Source organism: Podarcis erhardii (assembly GCF_964252035.2).
Source record: "Podarcis erhardii genome assembly, chromosome: 5".
NCBI lineage: Eukaryota > Metazoa > Chordata > Lepidosauria > Squamata > Lacertidae > Podarcis > Podarcis erhardii.
Window position 1 is genome coordinate 90,837,744 of NC_138509.1, and position 18,904 is coordinate 90,856,647.

Sequence of the window (18,904 nt, forward strand, 5' to 3'; positions counted from 1 at the left end):
TTTCGGTCTGGGAGGGATGTTTTCACTTTGCTTTTGCTCTGGTTATTAGTGCAGCTGAGGGCACATTAATTCCATGTGCATTAATTCAATAGCTTATTTTAAAATGTAATCTGAGGTGCTTCCTTCCCTCCCCAGCCTTGATCTTGATGGGATTTGGTCCCCATGCTGCAATTAGCGGTGGAAAAAAGCTGCTTGGAATTTTTGGAGCAAAAGGGTTGTTTCAAATGTGCTTTAAAAGGCATAGTGTGCATGCAGCCTTAGAGAGTTTAAAAATGCACACAACATAATATGATAAGATGCAAGGGGATGTTATACTGTGTATCTCAGCCTTGTCCAGCCTCATGTTTTCCAGCAGTTCTGGACTAAAACTAAAGTGGGCTGGGGCAAATGGAAATTATAGTCCAAAACATCTGAATAGCACCAGGTTGCTGAAGGCTGGCATACTTTGTAAACATAAAATAATATGTTAACATAGACAAGGATCTCTAGTTTTTCTTGACTGTCGGGACAGAGCCTTTAGAGTTATGAACAATCAATAACCTGGTTTCTTTTCACATGGCATGTGAAACTTTCAGTTCTATCTAGCTCTGCAAGAGCCATCTCAAAGTCCAGACTTGGCAAGACGAATTCATTTAGATCTGCATATCCCCGTCGCGCCTATGCTAATTCACTGGCAACTTTGATTTAATTTCAGGGATATTCCATCCAAGCTGCACCACTAGAGCTGGATTCCGCTTCTCTTCTTTGATCCAGGAATAAACAGCTAACTGAAACAACTCCTCCGCAGAAGGGCAACTGGTCCGAGGTCTCTATAATTAATGTTTCTTCTCACACACTGGAGTTGGGTTTCTTTAGCCAAAAGACCTTTATCTTGCAGGCAGCATCTGTTCTCCGTGATGTAGCTTAGCCTGCATTTTGCTGACAACAAAAATTAACTGTTACAGAGAATTCCGTGAAATGAGAGTGCAGGGAAAGCTGCCCCCTTCTGAAAGCATCCTCCTCTGCATGCAAATTTACAAATAAATCTGGGGCAGGAGGAGTGCAGCAAACCATTCTCCATTCATGAAAACATACAGCAGTTGGTAAAAAAAAAAGATCCTACGTGAGTAATATGCCTTAGAACCTATGTACCCAAAGAAAGCTGGGGAGCTGTTTTTCAATTCATCTCTGCTCCTTGACTTGTGCATGGAATAGAACTGCTGAAATTAGAAAGAGCATGTTCAAATAAATCCATTATCCTCTTGACCTTGTGATGTATGTAGCCTTTGAAGGTGGTGAGTTGCCTGGGTCACGTCCAATTAATGTCGAGCTTTGCCAATATATTGACTACTAGCTGCTTTGCATTTAGCATTGCATGGGAATTTTAAGGAACAAAAAACGCCCCTATCACAGTCTTGAAATCTGTGGGTAAAATCAATGCCGTTTGGATAAGTTCAACCCACCACCTTGATTCAAAATGGCGTCCAACTGTATCCAAACATGGATGCAAATCTACTCCTTGATCTCAGGAACAATCATGCAAAATTTGATTAAAATCAGTTGCCTCTGGTATAACCCAAGATGTATGTTACACTTGGACACAGGCTAACCTGTTTAAGTCTACATAACACCGCATGCACTCAATCTTAAAACACTTATAAACTGCAGACAGAGCTTTTCCACCACACGCAGCAATATATTTTCTCTTCCTCAACCCCTGCTTTTTTTGCTCAACAGTCAGACTGGATAAAGGTTTTGGTGCACTTGAAAGCTTGCACACTACTTTGTGACATTTTCCTCGGTTTTAATAAATGGATTATCATACTGCTGCTTTTGGATTTTTCTTTTCTTTTCAAATGGATCAGGGCAGTTACCCACAATTTTTATCTGGATTATGTCTGTTTCACAGAATCAGCATTCAAAGAAGCAAAGAATTTCTGGTTCAGCTGCTACCACAAGTCGTCCAACAGATCATCACAGTACACATGGCTTGCTTCTCAAGGTTGGTTTTGTTGGGATACTGCCAGGGAGACAGAAGCCATCATGCCCCCATGCTGTCTCCGGACGTCCACCGACCTCCCGTAGAAACGCAGTATCAATCAATTAGCGACATGAGCTCCAGAAATAGCTTGCCACATTCCAGAGCTGATGCACGCTCTATCAGCAGATAATACACAGCGAAAGACGCACGCAGGAGAGCATTATTTACAACTTTATTCAGCGTTGGTCAGAACAAAGAAAACATGACTGCCTGCTTCAATGTCTCAGGCACAGAGAGAGAAATGAAAGCAAAGACACAACAGAAACATCCTGTGAACAGGAAATACGCAGGCTGTGCCACAAATATCCTGCTCCCTTTTAAGGTCGAACGGAAATATCCTAACAGGTTTGTGTTCCAACTGCTCTTGCTTCAAATATTTGTAGTGTGGCAAATGACTGGGATAGGATAGTCAAAAAAACTATGGTTAAGGAAGAGTGTTGGACTCATGTGTAAAGCCAAGCCATAGCTAAAGCAAACCAAAGTTCACAAGTCAAGAAACCATAGCTGCAGACTGTGGTTCATTAGCAGTAAAAACAACAACACATAGCTAACCTGCTGAGTAGGGATCACACATAACACTAAGCCAAGGTTTAATCAGCCATGGTTTATTGTCATATGCAAACCAGGCCAGTGTTTGTGTGTGTTGGGGGTGGGGGTGGTAGGACAAAGGGTACATGCCTCCCCATCTTAATTCGAGTGAAGGTGCTGAGACATGCCCTCCAACATCCAGCAGAGGAAAATCTTTCGAGGAGACGCTCCCATGCGAGTCATGTGACTCACATGAAAGCATGGTCCTCCAAAACATGTGTCTTGGGGGGGGGGGGCTACATTCTCAACAGAGCCAGGTGGCTCACGTTGAGTGCACTTCCCCCACAAAATGAGTGTCTTCTGAGGCCACCCTCTTGCAAGAGCCAAAATGAGACATTCTGGGATTTAATCAGAAGCACAAGTGGCCTCTGTAATTCTGGGGTGTCCTGCTCAAATCAGGACAGTTGACGAGTGTGTTGAGATGGCATGAGGATATAATCTAAGTAGGCCTAATCATCAGAAAACAATCAAATCATAGCCTTATTGCCCTTTCAGTCACACTGCAGTGGCAATTCAATACAGCTGATCTTCTTTTCATTTTACACCCCAATTTTAAGTAAGCTGTATTTTAATTACATTCCAATCTAATAGCTGCTTTGCTCCCACCCCCCCACCCACCCCTGGCCATAATATGAATATGTCTTAATTATCTCTCTAGGTGAAATGTTTTAGAGAAAGGATGCTATTAAAAAGAGTCTCTTTACTTTGTGCAGAATGTTTCATAATTGAAAAGCATAGCTGCCAGCATTAGGCATATTTGAAGCCTGAGTTTTATTCAAAAGAGAAATAAAGTCTCCTCCCCATTCCTGCTAAATAGCCAGAAAACCCACAAAAATCGCATGATCTGTACTAGAAAACAAATTGTGGGTTTAAGGAATAATAAGAAAAAAGACTTAGCATTTATATAGCACATTTCAAATGTTAAAAGCACTTTGCAGGAATGGCTTCAATAACACCTTATTATTTTATTTATGATTCATAAAGCGCCATTACTCTGCATTAGTCTACTAGGAGCTGGCAGTGTAAATAATGCTTAACGCCGCCCTGAAACACAGACAATGTATAAATGTCACTAGTAATAGGGCTGATCTGGATTGGGTTTGGATCTGCCCACCAAAATTGGAGGTGTGTGTATCAGTTCCACCCTCCTAAATGTTAGCTTCCCAGGGGAAAAAAAAGAACTCTGCAGCCTCCAAAGTGAAGCCCAGCAGAACCACAGTGCCTCAAGGTCCTATTGTGTTCCCAAAGACACTGTTGGGAACATAATGAGGTCTAGATGCTTTCACCTCTTCTCCCTGCCAGCTGTGCCACTTGGATGATTCAATAAGGACTAACACAAGGCAGTGCACAAGGTCCAGCATGCAATTCAATATTTGTTGGGAATGTTATGTACTGAAGTTCTCACCCTGGGCCAGCAGGGGGATACTGTAGATAGTTCAGGTCCACATATGCAAATAAGGGATCGAAAGTGACGTTCAGTGATTGGATAGTTACAGAAAATGGTTACTGTTGCATTCTAGTGGAGCTCTATATAAGCAGGCTGGCTGAACCATTCAGTTCAGTTCTGTTCTGGCCTGTGAATAAACAAGAGCTGTTTGAAGAATCGCTGTGTCGTCTGATATGTTCACCCACAACTTAGCAGGGAATATCAAAGAGCCATTGTACACAGAAAGCTAGCATGTCAGGGAGAAGGCTATGCAGACCACCTTTCCTGAAAAGCTACTTTTCCAAAGGCATTGCGGGTACTTCAATCATGTGACACCCAGTGACAGGCAGCAGAGCCAGACCAGAGGCTGGTGATGCAGTCCCTCAGAATTCCACTCAACAAATTTGAGGGTTTCCTAACAAGTGTAACAACTGATTTCTGAGTAAATGAATTTCAAGAAAAGCTGTGCATCTACTACTGTGTTTAAGCCTGTGACATCTTTATGTTTAAGTAATAATAATAATAATAATAATAATAATAATAATAATAATAATCTATTATTTATACCCCGCCCATCTGGCTGGGTTTCCCCAGCCACTCTGGGCAGCTTCCAACAGAATATTAAAATACAATAGTCTATTAAACATTAAAAGTTTCCCTAAACAGAGCTGCCTTCAGATGTCTTCTAAAAGTCTGGTAGTTGTTTTTCTCTTTGACATCTGGTGGGAGGGCCTTCCACAGGACGGGTGCCACTACCAAGAAGGCCCTCTGCCTCGTTCCCTGCAACCTCGGCTTCTCGCAGTGAGGGAACAGCCAGAAGGCCCTCGGTGCTGGACCTCAGCGTCTGGGCAGAACGATGGGGGTGGAGATGCTCCTTCAGGTATACTGGACCGGGGCTGTTTATGGCTTTAAAGGTCAGCACCAACACTTTGAATTGTGCTTGGAAACATACTGGGAGTTAACTTATAAGTTAACTTCTACCTGAAAGAACGCATCTCTTCACCCAACCTTGTTTCAACCAACTCTCTATCTTTTTTGTAAATAAAACTGTTCTTCTTTGATCAACTCCTTCCCGAGATACTCTGAACTGATGTTTCCCTCACATAAGACAAGGCAAGATAGCCTGTGGTAAATTGTAGAAATCCATTTAATTGTCGTACCACGCAGTGGGTCTGCTATATTTAATTGGGGGCAGTTAGCGGGGTCAGTCTGCTACATATCCCATGCCCACTTGCATTCTAAAGTGGTACAGTCCTTGAAGCGCTGTCACAAACAGTTCTGAATATGGAAACAGCTGCCCAAGGCCTGTGCGAATTGCTGAGAGTTTTAGTCTTAGTCAATGCTCTGACTTAACTGCCTAGGTTTTGCCTTATGCTTTTCTGAAAATGTCTCCCTAGGCACAGTCCAGATCTCTTAGTGGCCAGGCCCAGCCTTTTTGCATTGAACAGGGACATTATTCTGATCCCACGTAGGTCCCTGAAAATAGTACAGTATAAATTCATCCCGAGCCGCATATAAGCTGCTAAATCATTTCACGTTGTGCTAAAAGAAAGCCCAGCTTTGGAGTATCAGGGATGCTGTCAATCAAGGGGAATGTGAATAGAATGGCAAAGATCTTGGAGGAAAGGCTGAAGGCAGATTGGCAGAAGAAGATCGGGAAAACAGAGCCACAACACCATCTCTCAGTCTTTTGGAATCAAGCTGGAGATAAACAAGCAAATGCAATTGCATAAAAATGAGAGAACAGCAGTTCTTCCTTACCTAGATTTGCAGCCGTTGGTTGGGATAAATGGTTTTACTGCATGCTGCTAATACAAGAGACTTCTGGCTGAGCTCCTGAGACCACACACAAAATAAACTTATCTTTCAAGGCTCCTTCCCAAATTCAATTTCAAGGGAGGATTTGGAGCAGATCTGTAGTCTGACATTGGTTGTCAGGACTGATATTTTTTGTGCTGGGGTGTGTGTGCATGGGGTAGGGCACCCTTTGTAAATGCGAAACAAAAGAATGTGAGATTCAAATATCCCAACACAGCAAGGAAAACCTGTGTGTATAACCAGGGTCCGAATTGCACAGCTGATTTGAGTGTCTCTCTATTTGCATCAACCTTGTGATCCTCACCAGGGACTCACACTGAACTGGCTGGGTGCATGTTTCAATGGATGTGTGTGTGTGTAAGGTTCGTTCCCCCTGTTCTCTCTTGCTTGTGCAATTCTCGTTGCCCATTCTCTCTGGGCACTTCCAGACGCTTGATATTTTCGAGTGGGATTTAATCGCATACTGACAAAGAGAGGTTACACAATTATAGTTGATTTGGTTCTCTTACACAACCAATTCTCCCCACCTCCCCAGCTTACAAAAAAGCAGACTTTGTAATAAGGAAAGTGAAGGGGAAACATATTGGAAATGGGGGTGACAATTGCTCCATGTGAGGTTTGAGGCTCCCAATCAAGTATTAAAAACAATACAGCGTTAAATATTAAAAACTTCCCTGAACACGGCTGCCTTCAGATGTCTTTTAAAAATAGGATAGCTACTTATTTCCTTCACTTCCTTCACAATATGTGGAGGAAGCAAGTTTGTTGTGCAAAAGCTCCACCCAAACTTTAATTGTGCAACCCGAACTTTGTAAAATGTGATGGCATCCGAAAGAAAAATTGCAATGGTCTGAAACCACCCTTCTACTGATTAGGGGGTCTGGTAACCTGCTGTGAGAAATACCTGAAATTAGGTCTTTTGCTCACCTAGTTACACATATGTTTTTTAAATATTTACCCCAGACTCAGATGAATGGCTAGCAAGAACACTCCTGTGCTTTAAACTGTTTATGCTAGAAGCTCCCCTTTGGTAGCACTCCTAAGCGCATCTACTTGAAACCATGTCACAGAGAAACATGCTGAGGATCACGCCATTATTTTTCCAATGGAAACACAATCACTTTAGCTCCATTTAGCTCAAATTGCCAATGCCAGGTTGTGCTTTTGTTGCATTAAACAAAAGGCTGCTTTGCTAGATCGACTTCAGGTGGGACATTTTCCAAAACGTCAAACAATACCTCAACAGCTGCTTTCGCTCTTTCAAATTCCTCCTCCATAGAATGATTTCGTGAGAGGAGGGCACCTCCCCAACGTTGCTCTTTGGTTGATCGTGCCTAAAAGAAAAAGTAAAATAAAATGCAGTCAGCACAGAACATTATTTGCTGAGAGTCAACGTCGTGCATTAAGAGCCAGCACAACCAGACATATATCCATAATGTATATTTAATGCAAATGGCTTCTCCCACAAAAAAAAAACCTCTGGGAACTGGAGTTTACCCCTGACATCTGGATTGTTCCTCAGTCCTGCCTCCTGCTTTGTCCTCTAGTGTATTATTTATTTAAGCAACTTTTTAAACAAAACCAATCTCTATGCAGTGCACATAAAACTGTAGTTCTGACTGTTAGAATTCCTGCTCCATGACTGCAGTCATGGGATTGTTGTCTATCACATGACGGTGTATGTTTTGACTCCACAGAGTGGGAAGTGACGGAGACAGGATGTTTGTGTTACTGTGTTCCATGAAGTGCGACTATTGTGCTTTGTCTTTTCCTCTTTGCTGTCTGATGCTAGAGAGAGAGAAGGAGCCATGCTGAGTTGCTGAGGTCTGTCACGCGCAAGTTGCGCAAACTCTGCACATCCCTAAGTGTGACGGTGTCGGTTGGCATCGGTCGCTGTGATGTTTGGGCTGAAGAAAACTTATGAAGCTCCCAAACGATCGACCAGGAGGGAGGGAACATGCCAGTTGGGCATGTGTCTCTGCCAGGGTCCTACTCGAGTGTAGGCTGAACTCCTGATACTGACATGTCCAAAGGCTTCTGGTCCCTGGCTCACCTCAGCTGCCCATGGCCCAACCCTGAAATTGTGAGAGAAGATTGTGAGTAGGTAATTAGCCCAGAAGGAAAACCTTCAGCTCTGTGTGGCTACTCTTTTGCTCCTGATCATAGGCTTATGTCATGGACTGGCTGGAGAGGAGCAGTGGGAGGTACCAGCTGGAGAACCCCCAGGGGAGGAAGGCTCAGAGCCAGGGGGTTGGTGGTGGGATGGCGATATGTGGTCAGAGGGAGAAGAGGGAGCAGACTGCGAGAAGGAGATGTCGGAAGCTGAAGAGGCAGCAGGGTTTAGTGAACAAGCTGAAGCTGGGACAGAGAGCACTCCAGAACCTAGAGGCAGAAGAGGAGGGGAGTCGGGAGACTAAGAGAAGACAAACTGCTGAAGAATTGAGGGAATCTCCCCCTCCTGCTGTGACCAGCTCCCCGTCCCCCTGGTCTCCCAGAACACACAGAGAAATGAAAGGAGCAGAGGAGAGATCGGTTGCACACAGACACAGTCTCCAATTGCTTGGAAAAACCCCTGGAAAGGAGGGGACTTAGGCAGCTGTGGGAAGAACCTTCAGTCCCCACAACTGCCACACTGGGAAGAGCTGCTGAGATCACTAAGCCTGCACTGTTTTGGTTTCTTTGAATAAAGAGCTTACTTCGCGATTTTCAATTGCTGATCTTCACTTGACGCCATTTCCCGAGAGCTCCTTTCAGACAAATAAGTCAACAAACCCTCAGCAGAGGGGAACATGCATGATGTGATTCAGCCCTCAATATTCAACAGAAGCCCACTGATATTTAACGACTGTCTACTGCAGCTGCTATCCTGTCTGCTGCAGTTGTCACCCCATTACAAAATCTAGAAGAGTTTCAGCAACCTGGTGCTCTCCAGATATTTTGTGCTACAACTGTCATCAGCCCCAGCTAGCGTGGCCATGCACTTGTTCAATTCTTACCAGTCAGATAATCCTTTCAAAAAATGACAAAACCAACCGATGTAGATGTTTGGAAGTGCTTGGAATAAATTTGTTCACTTAAATGAAGTTTAAATGCATTGAACTAAAGGTGCATTAGGTTTACTCTGGGGTAGAACTTTGAACAATTTCAAGTTTATCTGCTCCACCCTGTAGGAGGCCTGGTCTCTTAGCTTTCAGTAAATAAAGAAAAGTAAGACAACTGGACTCCTATAAGTTATAAAGCATAGTGAGGTGTTCCAAGGTTTATTAGGCAGATCCAGAGGTGCTGCTGTTGCTAAGGGTACTTAACCACTTAGTCATTATTGCTAAGCAATCAGAAGGAAGGGATAGGAGGAATTTCCTGTATCTTCCCTGCAGCTGAAAAGTATACAAATAGGAACTAATTGAATGATGCCTTGTGCCTTTAACAGTTGTGTGCCTGGCACAAATTAAGCAATGTTTTCTAGTATGGAAATACTAGAATCATAGCTTCACTTGCTGAAATTATGTCCGGCAGAGATCATGTTCCTTGTGTGTGGTCCCTGATTTAGTTGTTGACCCTATACTTCAGCCCAGCAGCTGGTAACACTCAGAATACCGAACTAAAACTTTTCTGCTGATTAATTATTTTATGAATTAAAAAGTTCACTTGCGTGAACTTGAACCAGTTCATTTTTGGTACAGGATGAACTTGAACTAGTTCATCTTAACGTTCCAAGCACCTGAGCTTGCTTGATGGAGCCAAGTTTTTTGCGTTTGCTTTCCATTTTGCCTGAACAGGAGTGATTTGTCATTTCTCTGCTATTCTTGGCTGCTTCCTTTGTTCAGCTTCCTTCCCAGTATTCTCCCCATGGGGAAAGTACAATGCAAGTTTATAAGCACCCTTTCATGAAAAAACTTCTGAATTCATGATCACAGTGAAAAGAAACATCCTCTTTCACTGGGAGGAAAAATAGTGCAATGACCTAAAAAGCCTCGATTCTGCTAAGCTCCTGACCCCACACTTGTCTGAGGTTAAACTCATTAGCCAGATGCCTGCCCAACAGCAGATCACAACAGCTTCCACTTACATAATTATGCATTATTATTATTATCCTTGGGGGTTATTCAATTGCAATGAGCTGTTTTCATGCTGTCTATAATTTCTGTTGCATTAAAATGAGTCCAGACTGATTTGGGGAGGAGGTGGGGGGTAGGAGGTGTCCATCAACCTTGCACTGAACAGTACTGGAAAAGGAAGTGGTCAGAGGATGTTAAGGTTACCAACGTACATGCAATGCAATCCCCACTAGGATCACTTTAAATTCCAGTACTATATGTGTCTACCCAGATGTAAGCCCATTGAGCTCAGGGGGAATTACTCCCAGGTAAGCATGTCTGAAATTATAGTCTCAGAGTAAAATGGCTTTGCAGCATGAACGTATAAGCAAAGCATACAGTGTGCTGAGCAGGTTATCTAAGATCCACAATCTAAAAGCCGAGGATAGCTGGTGTTTGCATGGTTTTGGTTCTCCCGCGGAACATAGAATTGGCAGAGAATTAAGCCCAGTACTGTGATCAGGCACGACACGGACACCTTTCTTTTACAAAATGATGGCATGAGCTCTCTTTATGCATGCCCATCACATTTGGCCAGTCTGCTCCTCGCCACTGCACAGGTTAAATATGGGTAACCTTCACACAGGGCATTGGAGAGGAACGAGACAGTTGGTGCAGTGTAACTACTAAAAGACTGAGCTACAAATTAGGAAGTCTCTGGTTCATATCTTGTCTCTGCCCTGACCTCATTAGGTGGCCATAGGCAAGCCAATCTCTTTCAGCTTCAGTCACCCCCCCATCCACCGCACAGCATGGGAGATAATATATAGAACAGCAAAGTATTATTGAGAGGAGCATTGATGATGGCCATGTGTTCTGTGTCAGACTTAGGGCTTTTATGGAAAGAGAAGGAGGGAAAAGAGCATCACTGATGCATCACTATGGGACTTCCCACAGGTGGGATGATGGGTCATGTCTTTGTAAATGATAAAGGACAAATCAGTAGTTGAGTACATGGTGGGGCAGAGCTGTGAAGCTACCTTCTTGACACCAGAATAGTTGCTTACCTGTATGGGCCAGTGGCAGGGCAGAGGGGCCAATAAGTCAAGGTTGTGTGAGTGCATCAGTGGGAAGAATCTGGTGCTCCCGTTGGAGCACTTATGGGGCCCAGACCTTACTACTATCTGTCCCTTCCTGGTGATGTTGGTCTCAGGAGAGCAGGTATGTAGCTCCACCACAACACTACATGCCATTACTACAGAAACAAATGCCACCGCAATTATTTCTATGGTTAAAAGACAGAATGGGAGGATGACATGCTTGGATTTCCTTGTTCCCGTAATCTAAGCAAGATGTGGAATCTCTGATCATTGTGAAGAATGAATGGCAAAGAGGATCTCCAAGGAACCACACATGCGGAATTGTGGAATTTTTGACAAGATGAACTCTAGCACTTAGCTCAGCTGCTCCCAACCACCCATGCTGGCTGGGGCTGATGGGAATTGTAGTCCAAAGTAGATGGGGGGGGGGCACCATGTTGAGGAAGTCTGAATTAGGTAGATGACAGACGCATGAGCTTGGAGACCGTAGTTAAATATGAAGGGCATGATTTGCTTTGTGCATGCAGAGGAACAATCTGAGAAACAGAGACCCTGAGGGCATCATTTAAAGTGTTTCTAAGCAGCCAAGATGTCAGAGAATCTTTTCAGTTACGCAACCGAAGCTGCAAAGTTCGAATCTGTCACAGCAACACCATATTGTGGGTGCCAGATATAGCAGGCCCTGTCTCACTCCAAAGGAAAAGGCTGCAATTCCCTTCACGGTTGGGCAGTTTAAATCCCACAGAGATAAATAGCATTTAACCAGCATGGACAGCATTACAGCCTGACAGCTCGACCCTTTGCATGTGGACCCAGCAGTAAATCCCACAGAGTTCAATGGGGCTTACTTCCGAGGTACAACCTTACTAAGTCACAACTAGGGCTGGCATCTGATAAGCAATACTTGGATTAAAATCCTTTTGATAATAATCTATCTGCTGTTAATATTAATTTCAACCTTTGTGGCATTTTAAACTGTTAAGATTAATAAAAATGCTCAAGATTCAATACGAGGGCCTTTTGAAGATCTGAAAAAGGAAGCACGGTAGGTGTTAAAAGATGGTCAAATTGCCTAACAAACTAGATGTGTAGCATGTAGTCTGTTTTTGTCTTTACACTGAGATTTTGGTGCCTGGGGAGGTGAGGTTTAGTTCCCCACTCCCTAAGGGGGAATTGTTCCCCCCACTCCATGGCTAAGGGGCGGGGTAGGCAAATCTGTCAGTTTCAGTTTCTATCAGTTCCTAATTTTCCCCCCCATTCTTACATTGAATTTGCCACATTTCTGCATTCATTCTGTGCTAGTGACAAGAGAAGGCTACATTCCCCTTAAATAAACAGGACAAAACAACAACAACAACCCGTTCCCTGAACTTAGAGAAAGCTCCCCTCTGGGTGTCTCAACAGATTTTCTACCTGCCGATCTGAATATGCGAATTTTTCAAAAGAGCATATGGAATGCCTTTCTGTGAGTCATGTACGGATACAAAAAGGAGGAAAGGCCTGGAATTATCCAGGAACTATCCCAGAAACTATTCACTTGGAACTATCCCAGAATGCTTCTGTCGTGCAACCTCACAAGGTTGTTGTAAGGGAAAAAAAAGGGAGGGTGAAGAACCGCATATACCATTGTGAGCTCTTTGGAGAAGGTGGGATATGAATGCATTATATATATATATAGAGAGAGAGAGAGAGAGAGAGTAGAAGTCCACTCCACTCCTGTGTGGGGGCACAGCTGATCACCCAGGTTTGTCTGTGCTGCCCTTGACCATGCTGTGCTGTGACCATCAGGTGCTTGGACCTGTATGATAAGCAGGCTGAATTTTAGTTCTATTAAAAGCAATAAAATCCCACCCCATTCCTTAAAATGAATTTTAAGTATCGGACGTTAAAAAGCTCACCACTTAGGAAATGGGCCAATGTTTTGGTTGCGCGGTCTTTTTTATTTTTACTGCAGTATCAATCTTCCAGCACGTCTGCAAGAGCTGAGCTGCAGTCACTCTGATTTATGCCCATAAGAGTATTTATGGCAAGGAAGTGTTGTGTCAAAAAATCTCATGTTTTTCCAACAGCCAACTGGTGGTGATCTCTCTCTCCCCCCCCCCCACTTGCAATTGACTTTCCAGAGCCTTATGTGAAGTAGCACACAAATGATAGAAGCAACAACAAACAGGCAAATCCTGGTCATCTGTAGGATTCATGTCACGGAGAGATGGTCCTAAGTATCCTCCTTCTAACATAAAAGGTAAAGGACCCCTGACAGCTAAGTCCAGTCACGGACTCTGGGATTGCGGCGCTCATCTCGCTTTACTGGCCGAGGGAGCCACCGTTTGTCCACAGACAGTTTTTCCGGGTCATGTGACCAGCATGACTAAGCCACTTCTGGCAAAACCAGAGCAGCACACGGAAATGCTGTTTACCTTCCCGCCGGAGCGGTACCTATTTATCTACTTGTACTTTCGAACTGCTAGGTTGGCAGGAGCTGGGACCGAGCAACGGGTGCTCACCCCATCGCGGGGATTCGAACCGCCGACCTTCTGATTGGCAAGCCCAAGGCTCACTGGTTTACATAGTGGGTGGCTAAACCCTTTGCTCCCCAGTCATCAGACTGATCATTTGATGTCTGGAAGGGTGGATTAATGCTCTTCTGCTTATCTGTGCCAATCAGCTGAGGGTGTGCCTGCCTGCCTGACAGCGCACAGATCCCGTGTGTGTATTGTATATATTCATGTATGCATATGAGAGTATTCTGCTGACATGTTTGCCCAGAAGAGTTGTTCAGGGGTTGTCGCCAGGCCAAAGAACATTTCACCACCCGCTACGCTAATGTTTGCCCCAATACACTTTCTCCCTCTGAATTCCTATAAATCCCCAGAAATTAAAATGATTATTGATACAACGTACCTTTTACTAATGGTCAACTAACTAAGCATGGCTGTTATTATACATCGCTTAGACCAGAGAAAAGGCAGAGGGAGTGATGTACTGAAATCCATTCTTCCGCCAAAGAAATAAATTTAGCTGCTTTTCTCCCGTTGGGGCTGATGGGAGTTGTAGTCCAAAGCAGCTGGAGGACACCAGCTGGGAAAAGCCTTCCTTGAACGCAGAACTTGTCCAAATGACGCTGACCTCTTACCTTTGGTGCAAGTGCAGGAGCAGGCGCTAATTCTATATCCGAGGCTGAGTCAGATTCCAGTGCAGTCTTGACAGTGGCCAGCTCTGACTGGGACCTGTTCTCTGCAGACCTAAGGGAGGGAAAGGATTTGTAGATCCCGTCACTGCAACAATGGCAGAGCAGATGCATTCGGGACAAAAGCACACAGAGTCTTGCCTACATCATAGGATGCATGCTTCATGATCCTAAAGGACCCCTGACCATTAGGTCCAGTCATGGCTGACTCTGGGGTTGCGGCGCTCATCTCGCTTTATTGGCCAAGGGAGCCAGCATACAGCTTCCAGGTCATGTGGCCAGCATGACTAAGCCGCTTCTTGCGAACCAGAGCAGCGCACAAAAACACCATTTACCTTCCCGCCAGAGCGGTACCTATTTATCTACTTGCACTTTGAGGTGCTTTCGAACTGCTAGGTTGTCTGGAGCAGGGACCGAGCAACGGGAGCTCACCCCGTTGCAGGGATTCGAACCGCCGACCTTCAGATCGGCAAGTCCTAGGCTCTGTGGTTTAACCCACAGCGCCACCTGCGTCCTAGGTATGTGGAAAACAGTGAATAGAGGAAGAAAGGCCAGTGATATGATTGCTTTTGGCACAACTCGTTATAATTCCCAGGCTTGTGGCAAGAGAAAAATGGTTCTGTCGTTGCAGGTGTTGTAGAAGTTGTAGCGAGGAGCAACAGTAGTGTTTCTGTGAAAGTGAGCAAAGTCAGTAGCAAAGGTGGGTTTTTTGTTTTGTTTTAAGAAAAGCTTTCTGAGGTTGCTTCCGCATCATATGCTTAAAGCAATCTTTCATCAGTTTAAGAGTCATGGCTTTCCCCAAAGAACCCTAGAAACTATAGTTTGTTAAGGCTGCTGAGAGTTGCTGCTGTTGTTTAGTCGTTTAGCCATGTCCAACTCTTCGTGACCCCATGGACCAGAGCATGCCAGGCACTTCTGTCTTCCACTGCCTCCCACAGTTTGGTCAAACATATGCTGGTAGCTTCAGGAACACTGTCCAACCATCTTGTCCTCTGTCGTCCCCTTCTCCTCGTGCCCTCCATCTTCCCCAACATCAGGGTCTTTTCCAGGGAGTCTTCTCTTCTCATGAGGTGGCCAAAGTATTGGAGCCTCAGCTTCAGGATCTGTCCTTCCAGTGAGCACTCAGGGCTGATTTCCTTCAGAATGGAGAGGTTTGATCTTCTTGCAGTCCATGGGGCTCTCAAGAGTCTCCTCCAGCACCATAATTCAAAAGCATCCATTCTTCGGCAACCAGCCTTCTTTATGGTCCAGCTCTCACTTCCGAGAGTTGCTAGGAGACCCTTAACAAACTACAGTTCCCAGAGGAAAACCATGACACTTAAAGTGGTATAAGAGTGCATTAAATATACAGTGTGGGTGTGAACTTAAATGCAATTCAATTAGGAATAATGTCCAAAACATTGAAAGATATCGTAAAGTTGTCCCTTTTGCTGCTGTGAGGCTTCCCCAGTGATCTCTTTACAAGCACCATTTCATTTCCTAGGAAAGAGTGCTTGCAAAATCTGGAAGCAGCAGATGAACATCTTCGCCCTCCTGCCTCTGGGAATAGTAATGCCAAGAAAGCCATGGGCGCATGATGAATTGGCCATCCCTGCCATTAATACATGACAGTTTGCTATCCTTTAATGGTAGCTCTGCTAGCTAATATGGTAGCAGGACTGAATTCTAATTGTTGGCACTGTAAACAAGCCAAGGGAGGTGTAATGGTTATAAGGGGTTACTTGTGCGTAAGTTGCCGTTACTTTCGGCTAGATTGCCTGCCTAACCATGCCTCGGCTGACAGCCCCTCACTCCGTGACCGTTCAGTCACTTGCAAAATCCGTCAGTGGGCGTTTCTTGAACCTCTTCCAGCATAGAAGTTGTTTGACGCCAAGTCTCCACCTACTCTCCCTGCGCGGGACTCTTCTGCGCAAGGAAGGAGTGGGCAGAGGTGTGCCCATGCTCTCTCCACTAGTCTCGGGCGAAGAGTCTTGGAGACCCCTCTCCGAATCCTCCATCTCCCTCCCTTCTCTACTGGTGTTGCGCTGAATTCCTTCCCCTCTGCTGGTCCCCTCTCCTGCATCGCTCGGGAGCCTTGCCTCCACCTCTTGCTCCGATGTCAGTTCCCTGACAGGAGGTTTTCCCATATGTACTGGGAATGCCCAGAGGTAAAGGAATACTGGAATAAAATCCTAAAGGTTATTAATTATTTTTTAAAAATGAAGCTTTCAATAGACTTTGATTTCATGACAATGGGTGTACTTGGAAACACGGCTATAGAGAAAGGTGTCCAGTGTCCAGTTTTAGCTTGGAAAGATAAGAGGAAAAAGGACAGTAGAGGCATGGACAGTTTGAACTTATTCAGTCGGACATTGTCGCAGTCATGTCACGGAAACAACGTGGAAGGTCAAGTCCACCACGATAAGGAACAGATGGAACCCCTATCTTCAATGGATAAAAACTACTGGAACAAAAGACGTTCGGTGGAAACTAAAGACGCTATGCCCATGGCTGAGGATAATAGTTTGAACCCTTCCAAGGGATATGGGGGTGGGGGGAGGGAGGGAAAGGAAAAAATTGTACGGGAAATTTAAAATTCGAACGAGATAATATAATGTATGTAAAAATCCCGAACTTGAATAAAACATTAAAAAATAATAAAAATAAAATAATAATAATGGTAGCTCTGAACCTGCTGCCCAAGGCAGGATGCTTCACCCTGCACAACAGCAGGGCCGGCCCTGTTGCAAAAGCTGGTAAGTATGTTTTACCATAGCAATTCTTTTGATGGAGCTCTAGTAGATGAAGGTTTTCTCTCAGGTGCTGGGAAGCCTTTGCTGGCTCTGTCTCCATGAAACTTCACATCATCCCATTTCTCTAGCTGCGCCTGGATATTGACTGAGAAGGAGAAAAGAAAAGAAGATCTCTCGCAAGGGCTCAGGAATACATTGCTTTCATTCCAGAGCCAAACAAGTTCAGGGAGGAAACAGTCACTCTGTGGAGCTAAAAAATAAATCTCATCCACTCCAAGCTATATGCTGCTCTTATTGTTATCAGTGTTGTTACAGCTAAGGACAAGACGAGCTTGAGAGCCAACAATACATTTGCACAAATGGTCACATTTCACAAAGACATGACACTTTGGGAAATCACTGTGACTTTGCTAAAGGTCATTTCATTCAAAATAGCTTTTGCACCTGCCACTTTCCTAAGTGATGGGGAAGATTTACAGGGACAGTTTCCTTGTGAGGAGAGAGGACTGGAGACATGTGTGTGTTTTGTTGCATCTGTCTCTTTTACAAAAATTAGGTTTAACTCAAAAGCCTCTCCTACTTTCAGCACCCCTTCTCGCATGCTGAGAAGCTGGGGAACATTTTGATGATGATGATAATGATGATGTATGTGAATATGAACAAACATGCAACAACAATCACACTCCCAGGAATACCAATGTTCTAGTGGTTGTCATTTTTTTAACCAGCAGAATGCATAGTGAAGGGAATTTTGTTTGTTTGTTCTCATTCTTAACTGGCTTTGTGATTACTTAATACAGTCGTACCTTGCATCCTGAACGCCTTGGTACTCGGACGTTTTGGCTCACGAATGCCGCAAACCCGGAAGTGAGTGTTCTGGTTTGCGAATGTTCTTTGGAACCCGAACATCCAATGGGGCTTCCGTGGTTTCCGATTGGCTGCAGGAAATTCCTTCAGCCAATCAGAAGCCATGCTTTGGTTTCCAAATGTTTTGGAAGTCGAATGGACTTCCAGAACAGATTCTGTTCGACTTCCAAGGTACGGCTGTATTGCTCTGAAGCCATTCAAAGTGAGGGCGATACTTCCTGCCCTCATTTTTAAGCCTGGTAACGCTAACTGGGATTCATGGAAGCATGACAAGGAAAATGGCAAGGCATGGCACGGGGTAGTTCTATAAATTCTCCCTAGGATGACTCCAATTTCAAGCCAGAAATTACAAAACAAATTGGGACAGAGACATACAATCACAACCCCAAAGTGATACCACCTCCGACACCCTCAAATGCCTATCAGAGGCTTTTTAGCAACCTTTCCCAGCTTAGCTCCCAAATTTAAGAGCGTTTCCTTATGGGCCTTGCCTTGAGGGTAGGTGTGATGGAAAGCACCTCCCAAGGTGTCCAGTTTTTAAAGAACTAGGGAAGCACAGCAGGTATTGGCAGAAAAGCATTCCAAGCAGAAAGGAAAGCTAAAGAAAAAGTGCAACTGCATGAAAAAGAGTTCTAGGGCCAAGCTGGCGCTGTGAGCAGCTGTTTCCAAATAAAGGCCTGGAGGAATTGAACTGGGTGTCTGCTGTGCAGCTAGCAGAATCACAGAGTTGGAAGGGATCCCAAGGGTCATCTAGCCCAATCCCATGCAATGCAGGAATCAACGCAGAAAGCACTGCTCTTTCAACTAAATAGGGATCATTGTATCATTACACCTGCACCATGCATTTTAGGAATCATCAATCTTTAATCATTTTTAATCACCAATTTTATTGGTGTTATCACTTTAACAATCATGGTCCCCTGCCCCCAAATCCTGGGAAGTGTCATTTGTAAAGGGTGCTGAGAGTTCCCCACACAAAGGCACAGTGCGGCCTAAGACCTACGGGACCGCCTCTCCTGGTATGCCCCGCGGAGGACCTTAAGGTCCACAAATAACACTTTGGAGGTCCCAAGTCGCAAGGTGGTTAGATTGGTCTCAGCTAGGGCCAGGGCCTTTTCAGTACTGGCCCCCG

General features: G+C 44.5%; 1 protein-coding gene across 7 annotated transcripts in view; it reads right to left on the reverse strand.

The window, feature by feature from the left end:
• PEX5L (peroxisomal biogenesis factor 5 like) overlaps nucleotides 1–18,904 on the reverse strand; it is a 190,436-nt gene that overhangs the window by 15,961 nt on the left and 155,571 nt on the right. For all 7 annotated transcript variants that reach the window (XM_081862473.1, XM_081862471.1, XM_081862470.1 and 4 more), the window contains 3 exons: nucleotides 16,924–17,050; nucleotides 14,120–14,228; nucleotides 7,091–7,186 (listed from right to left, as the gene is read on the reverse strand). In XM_081862473.1, the coding sequence (XP_081718599.1) occupies nucleotides 7,091–7,186; nucleotides 14,120–14,228; nucleotides 16,924–17,050 (332 nt within the window). The remainder of the gene's footprint in view (nucleotides 1–7,090; nucleotides 7,187–14,119; nucleotides 14,229–16,923; nucleotides 17,051–18,904) is intronic.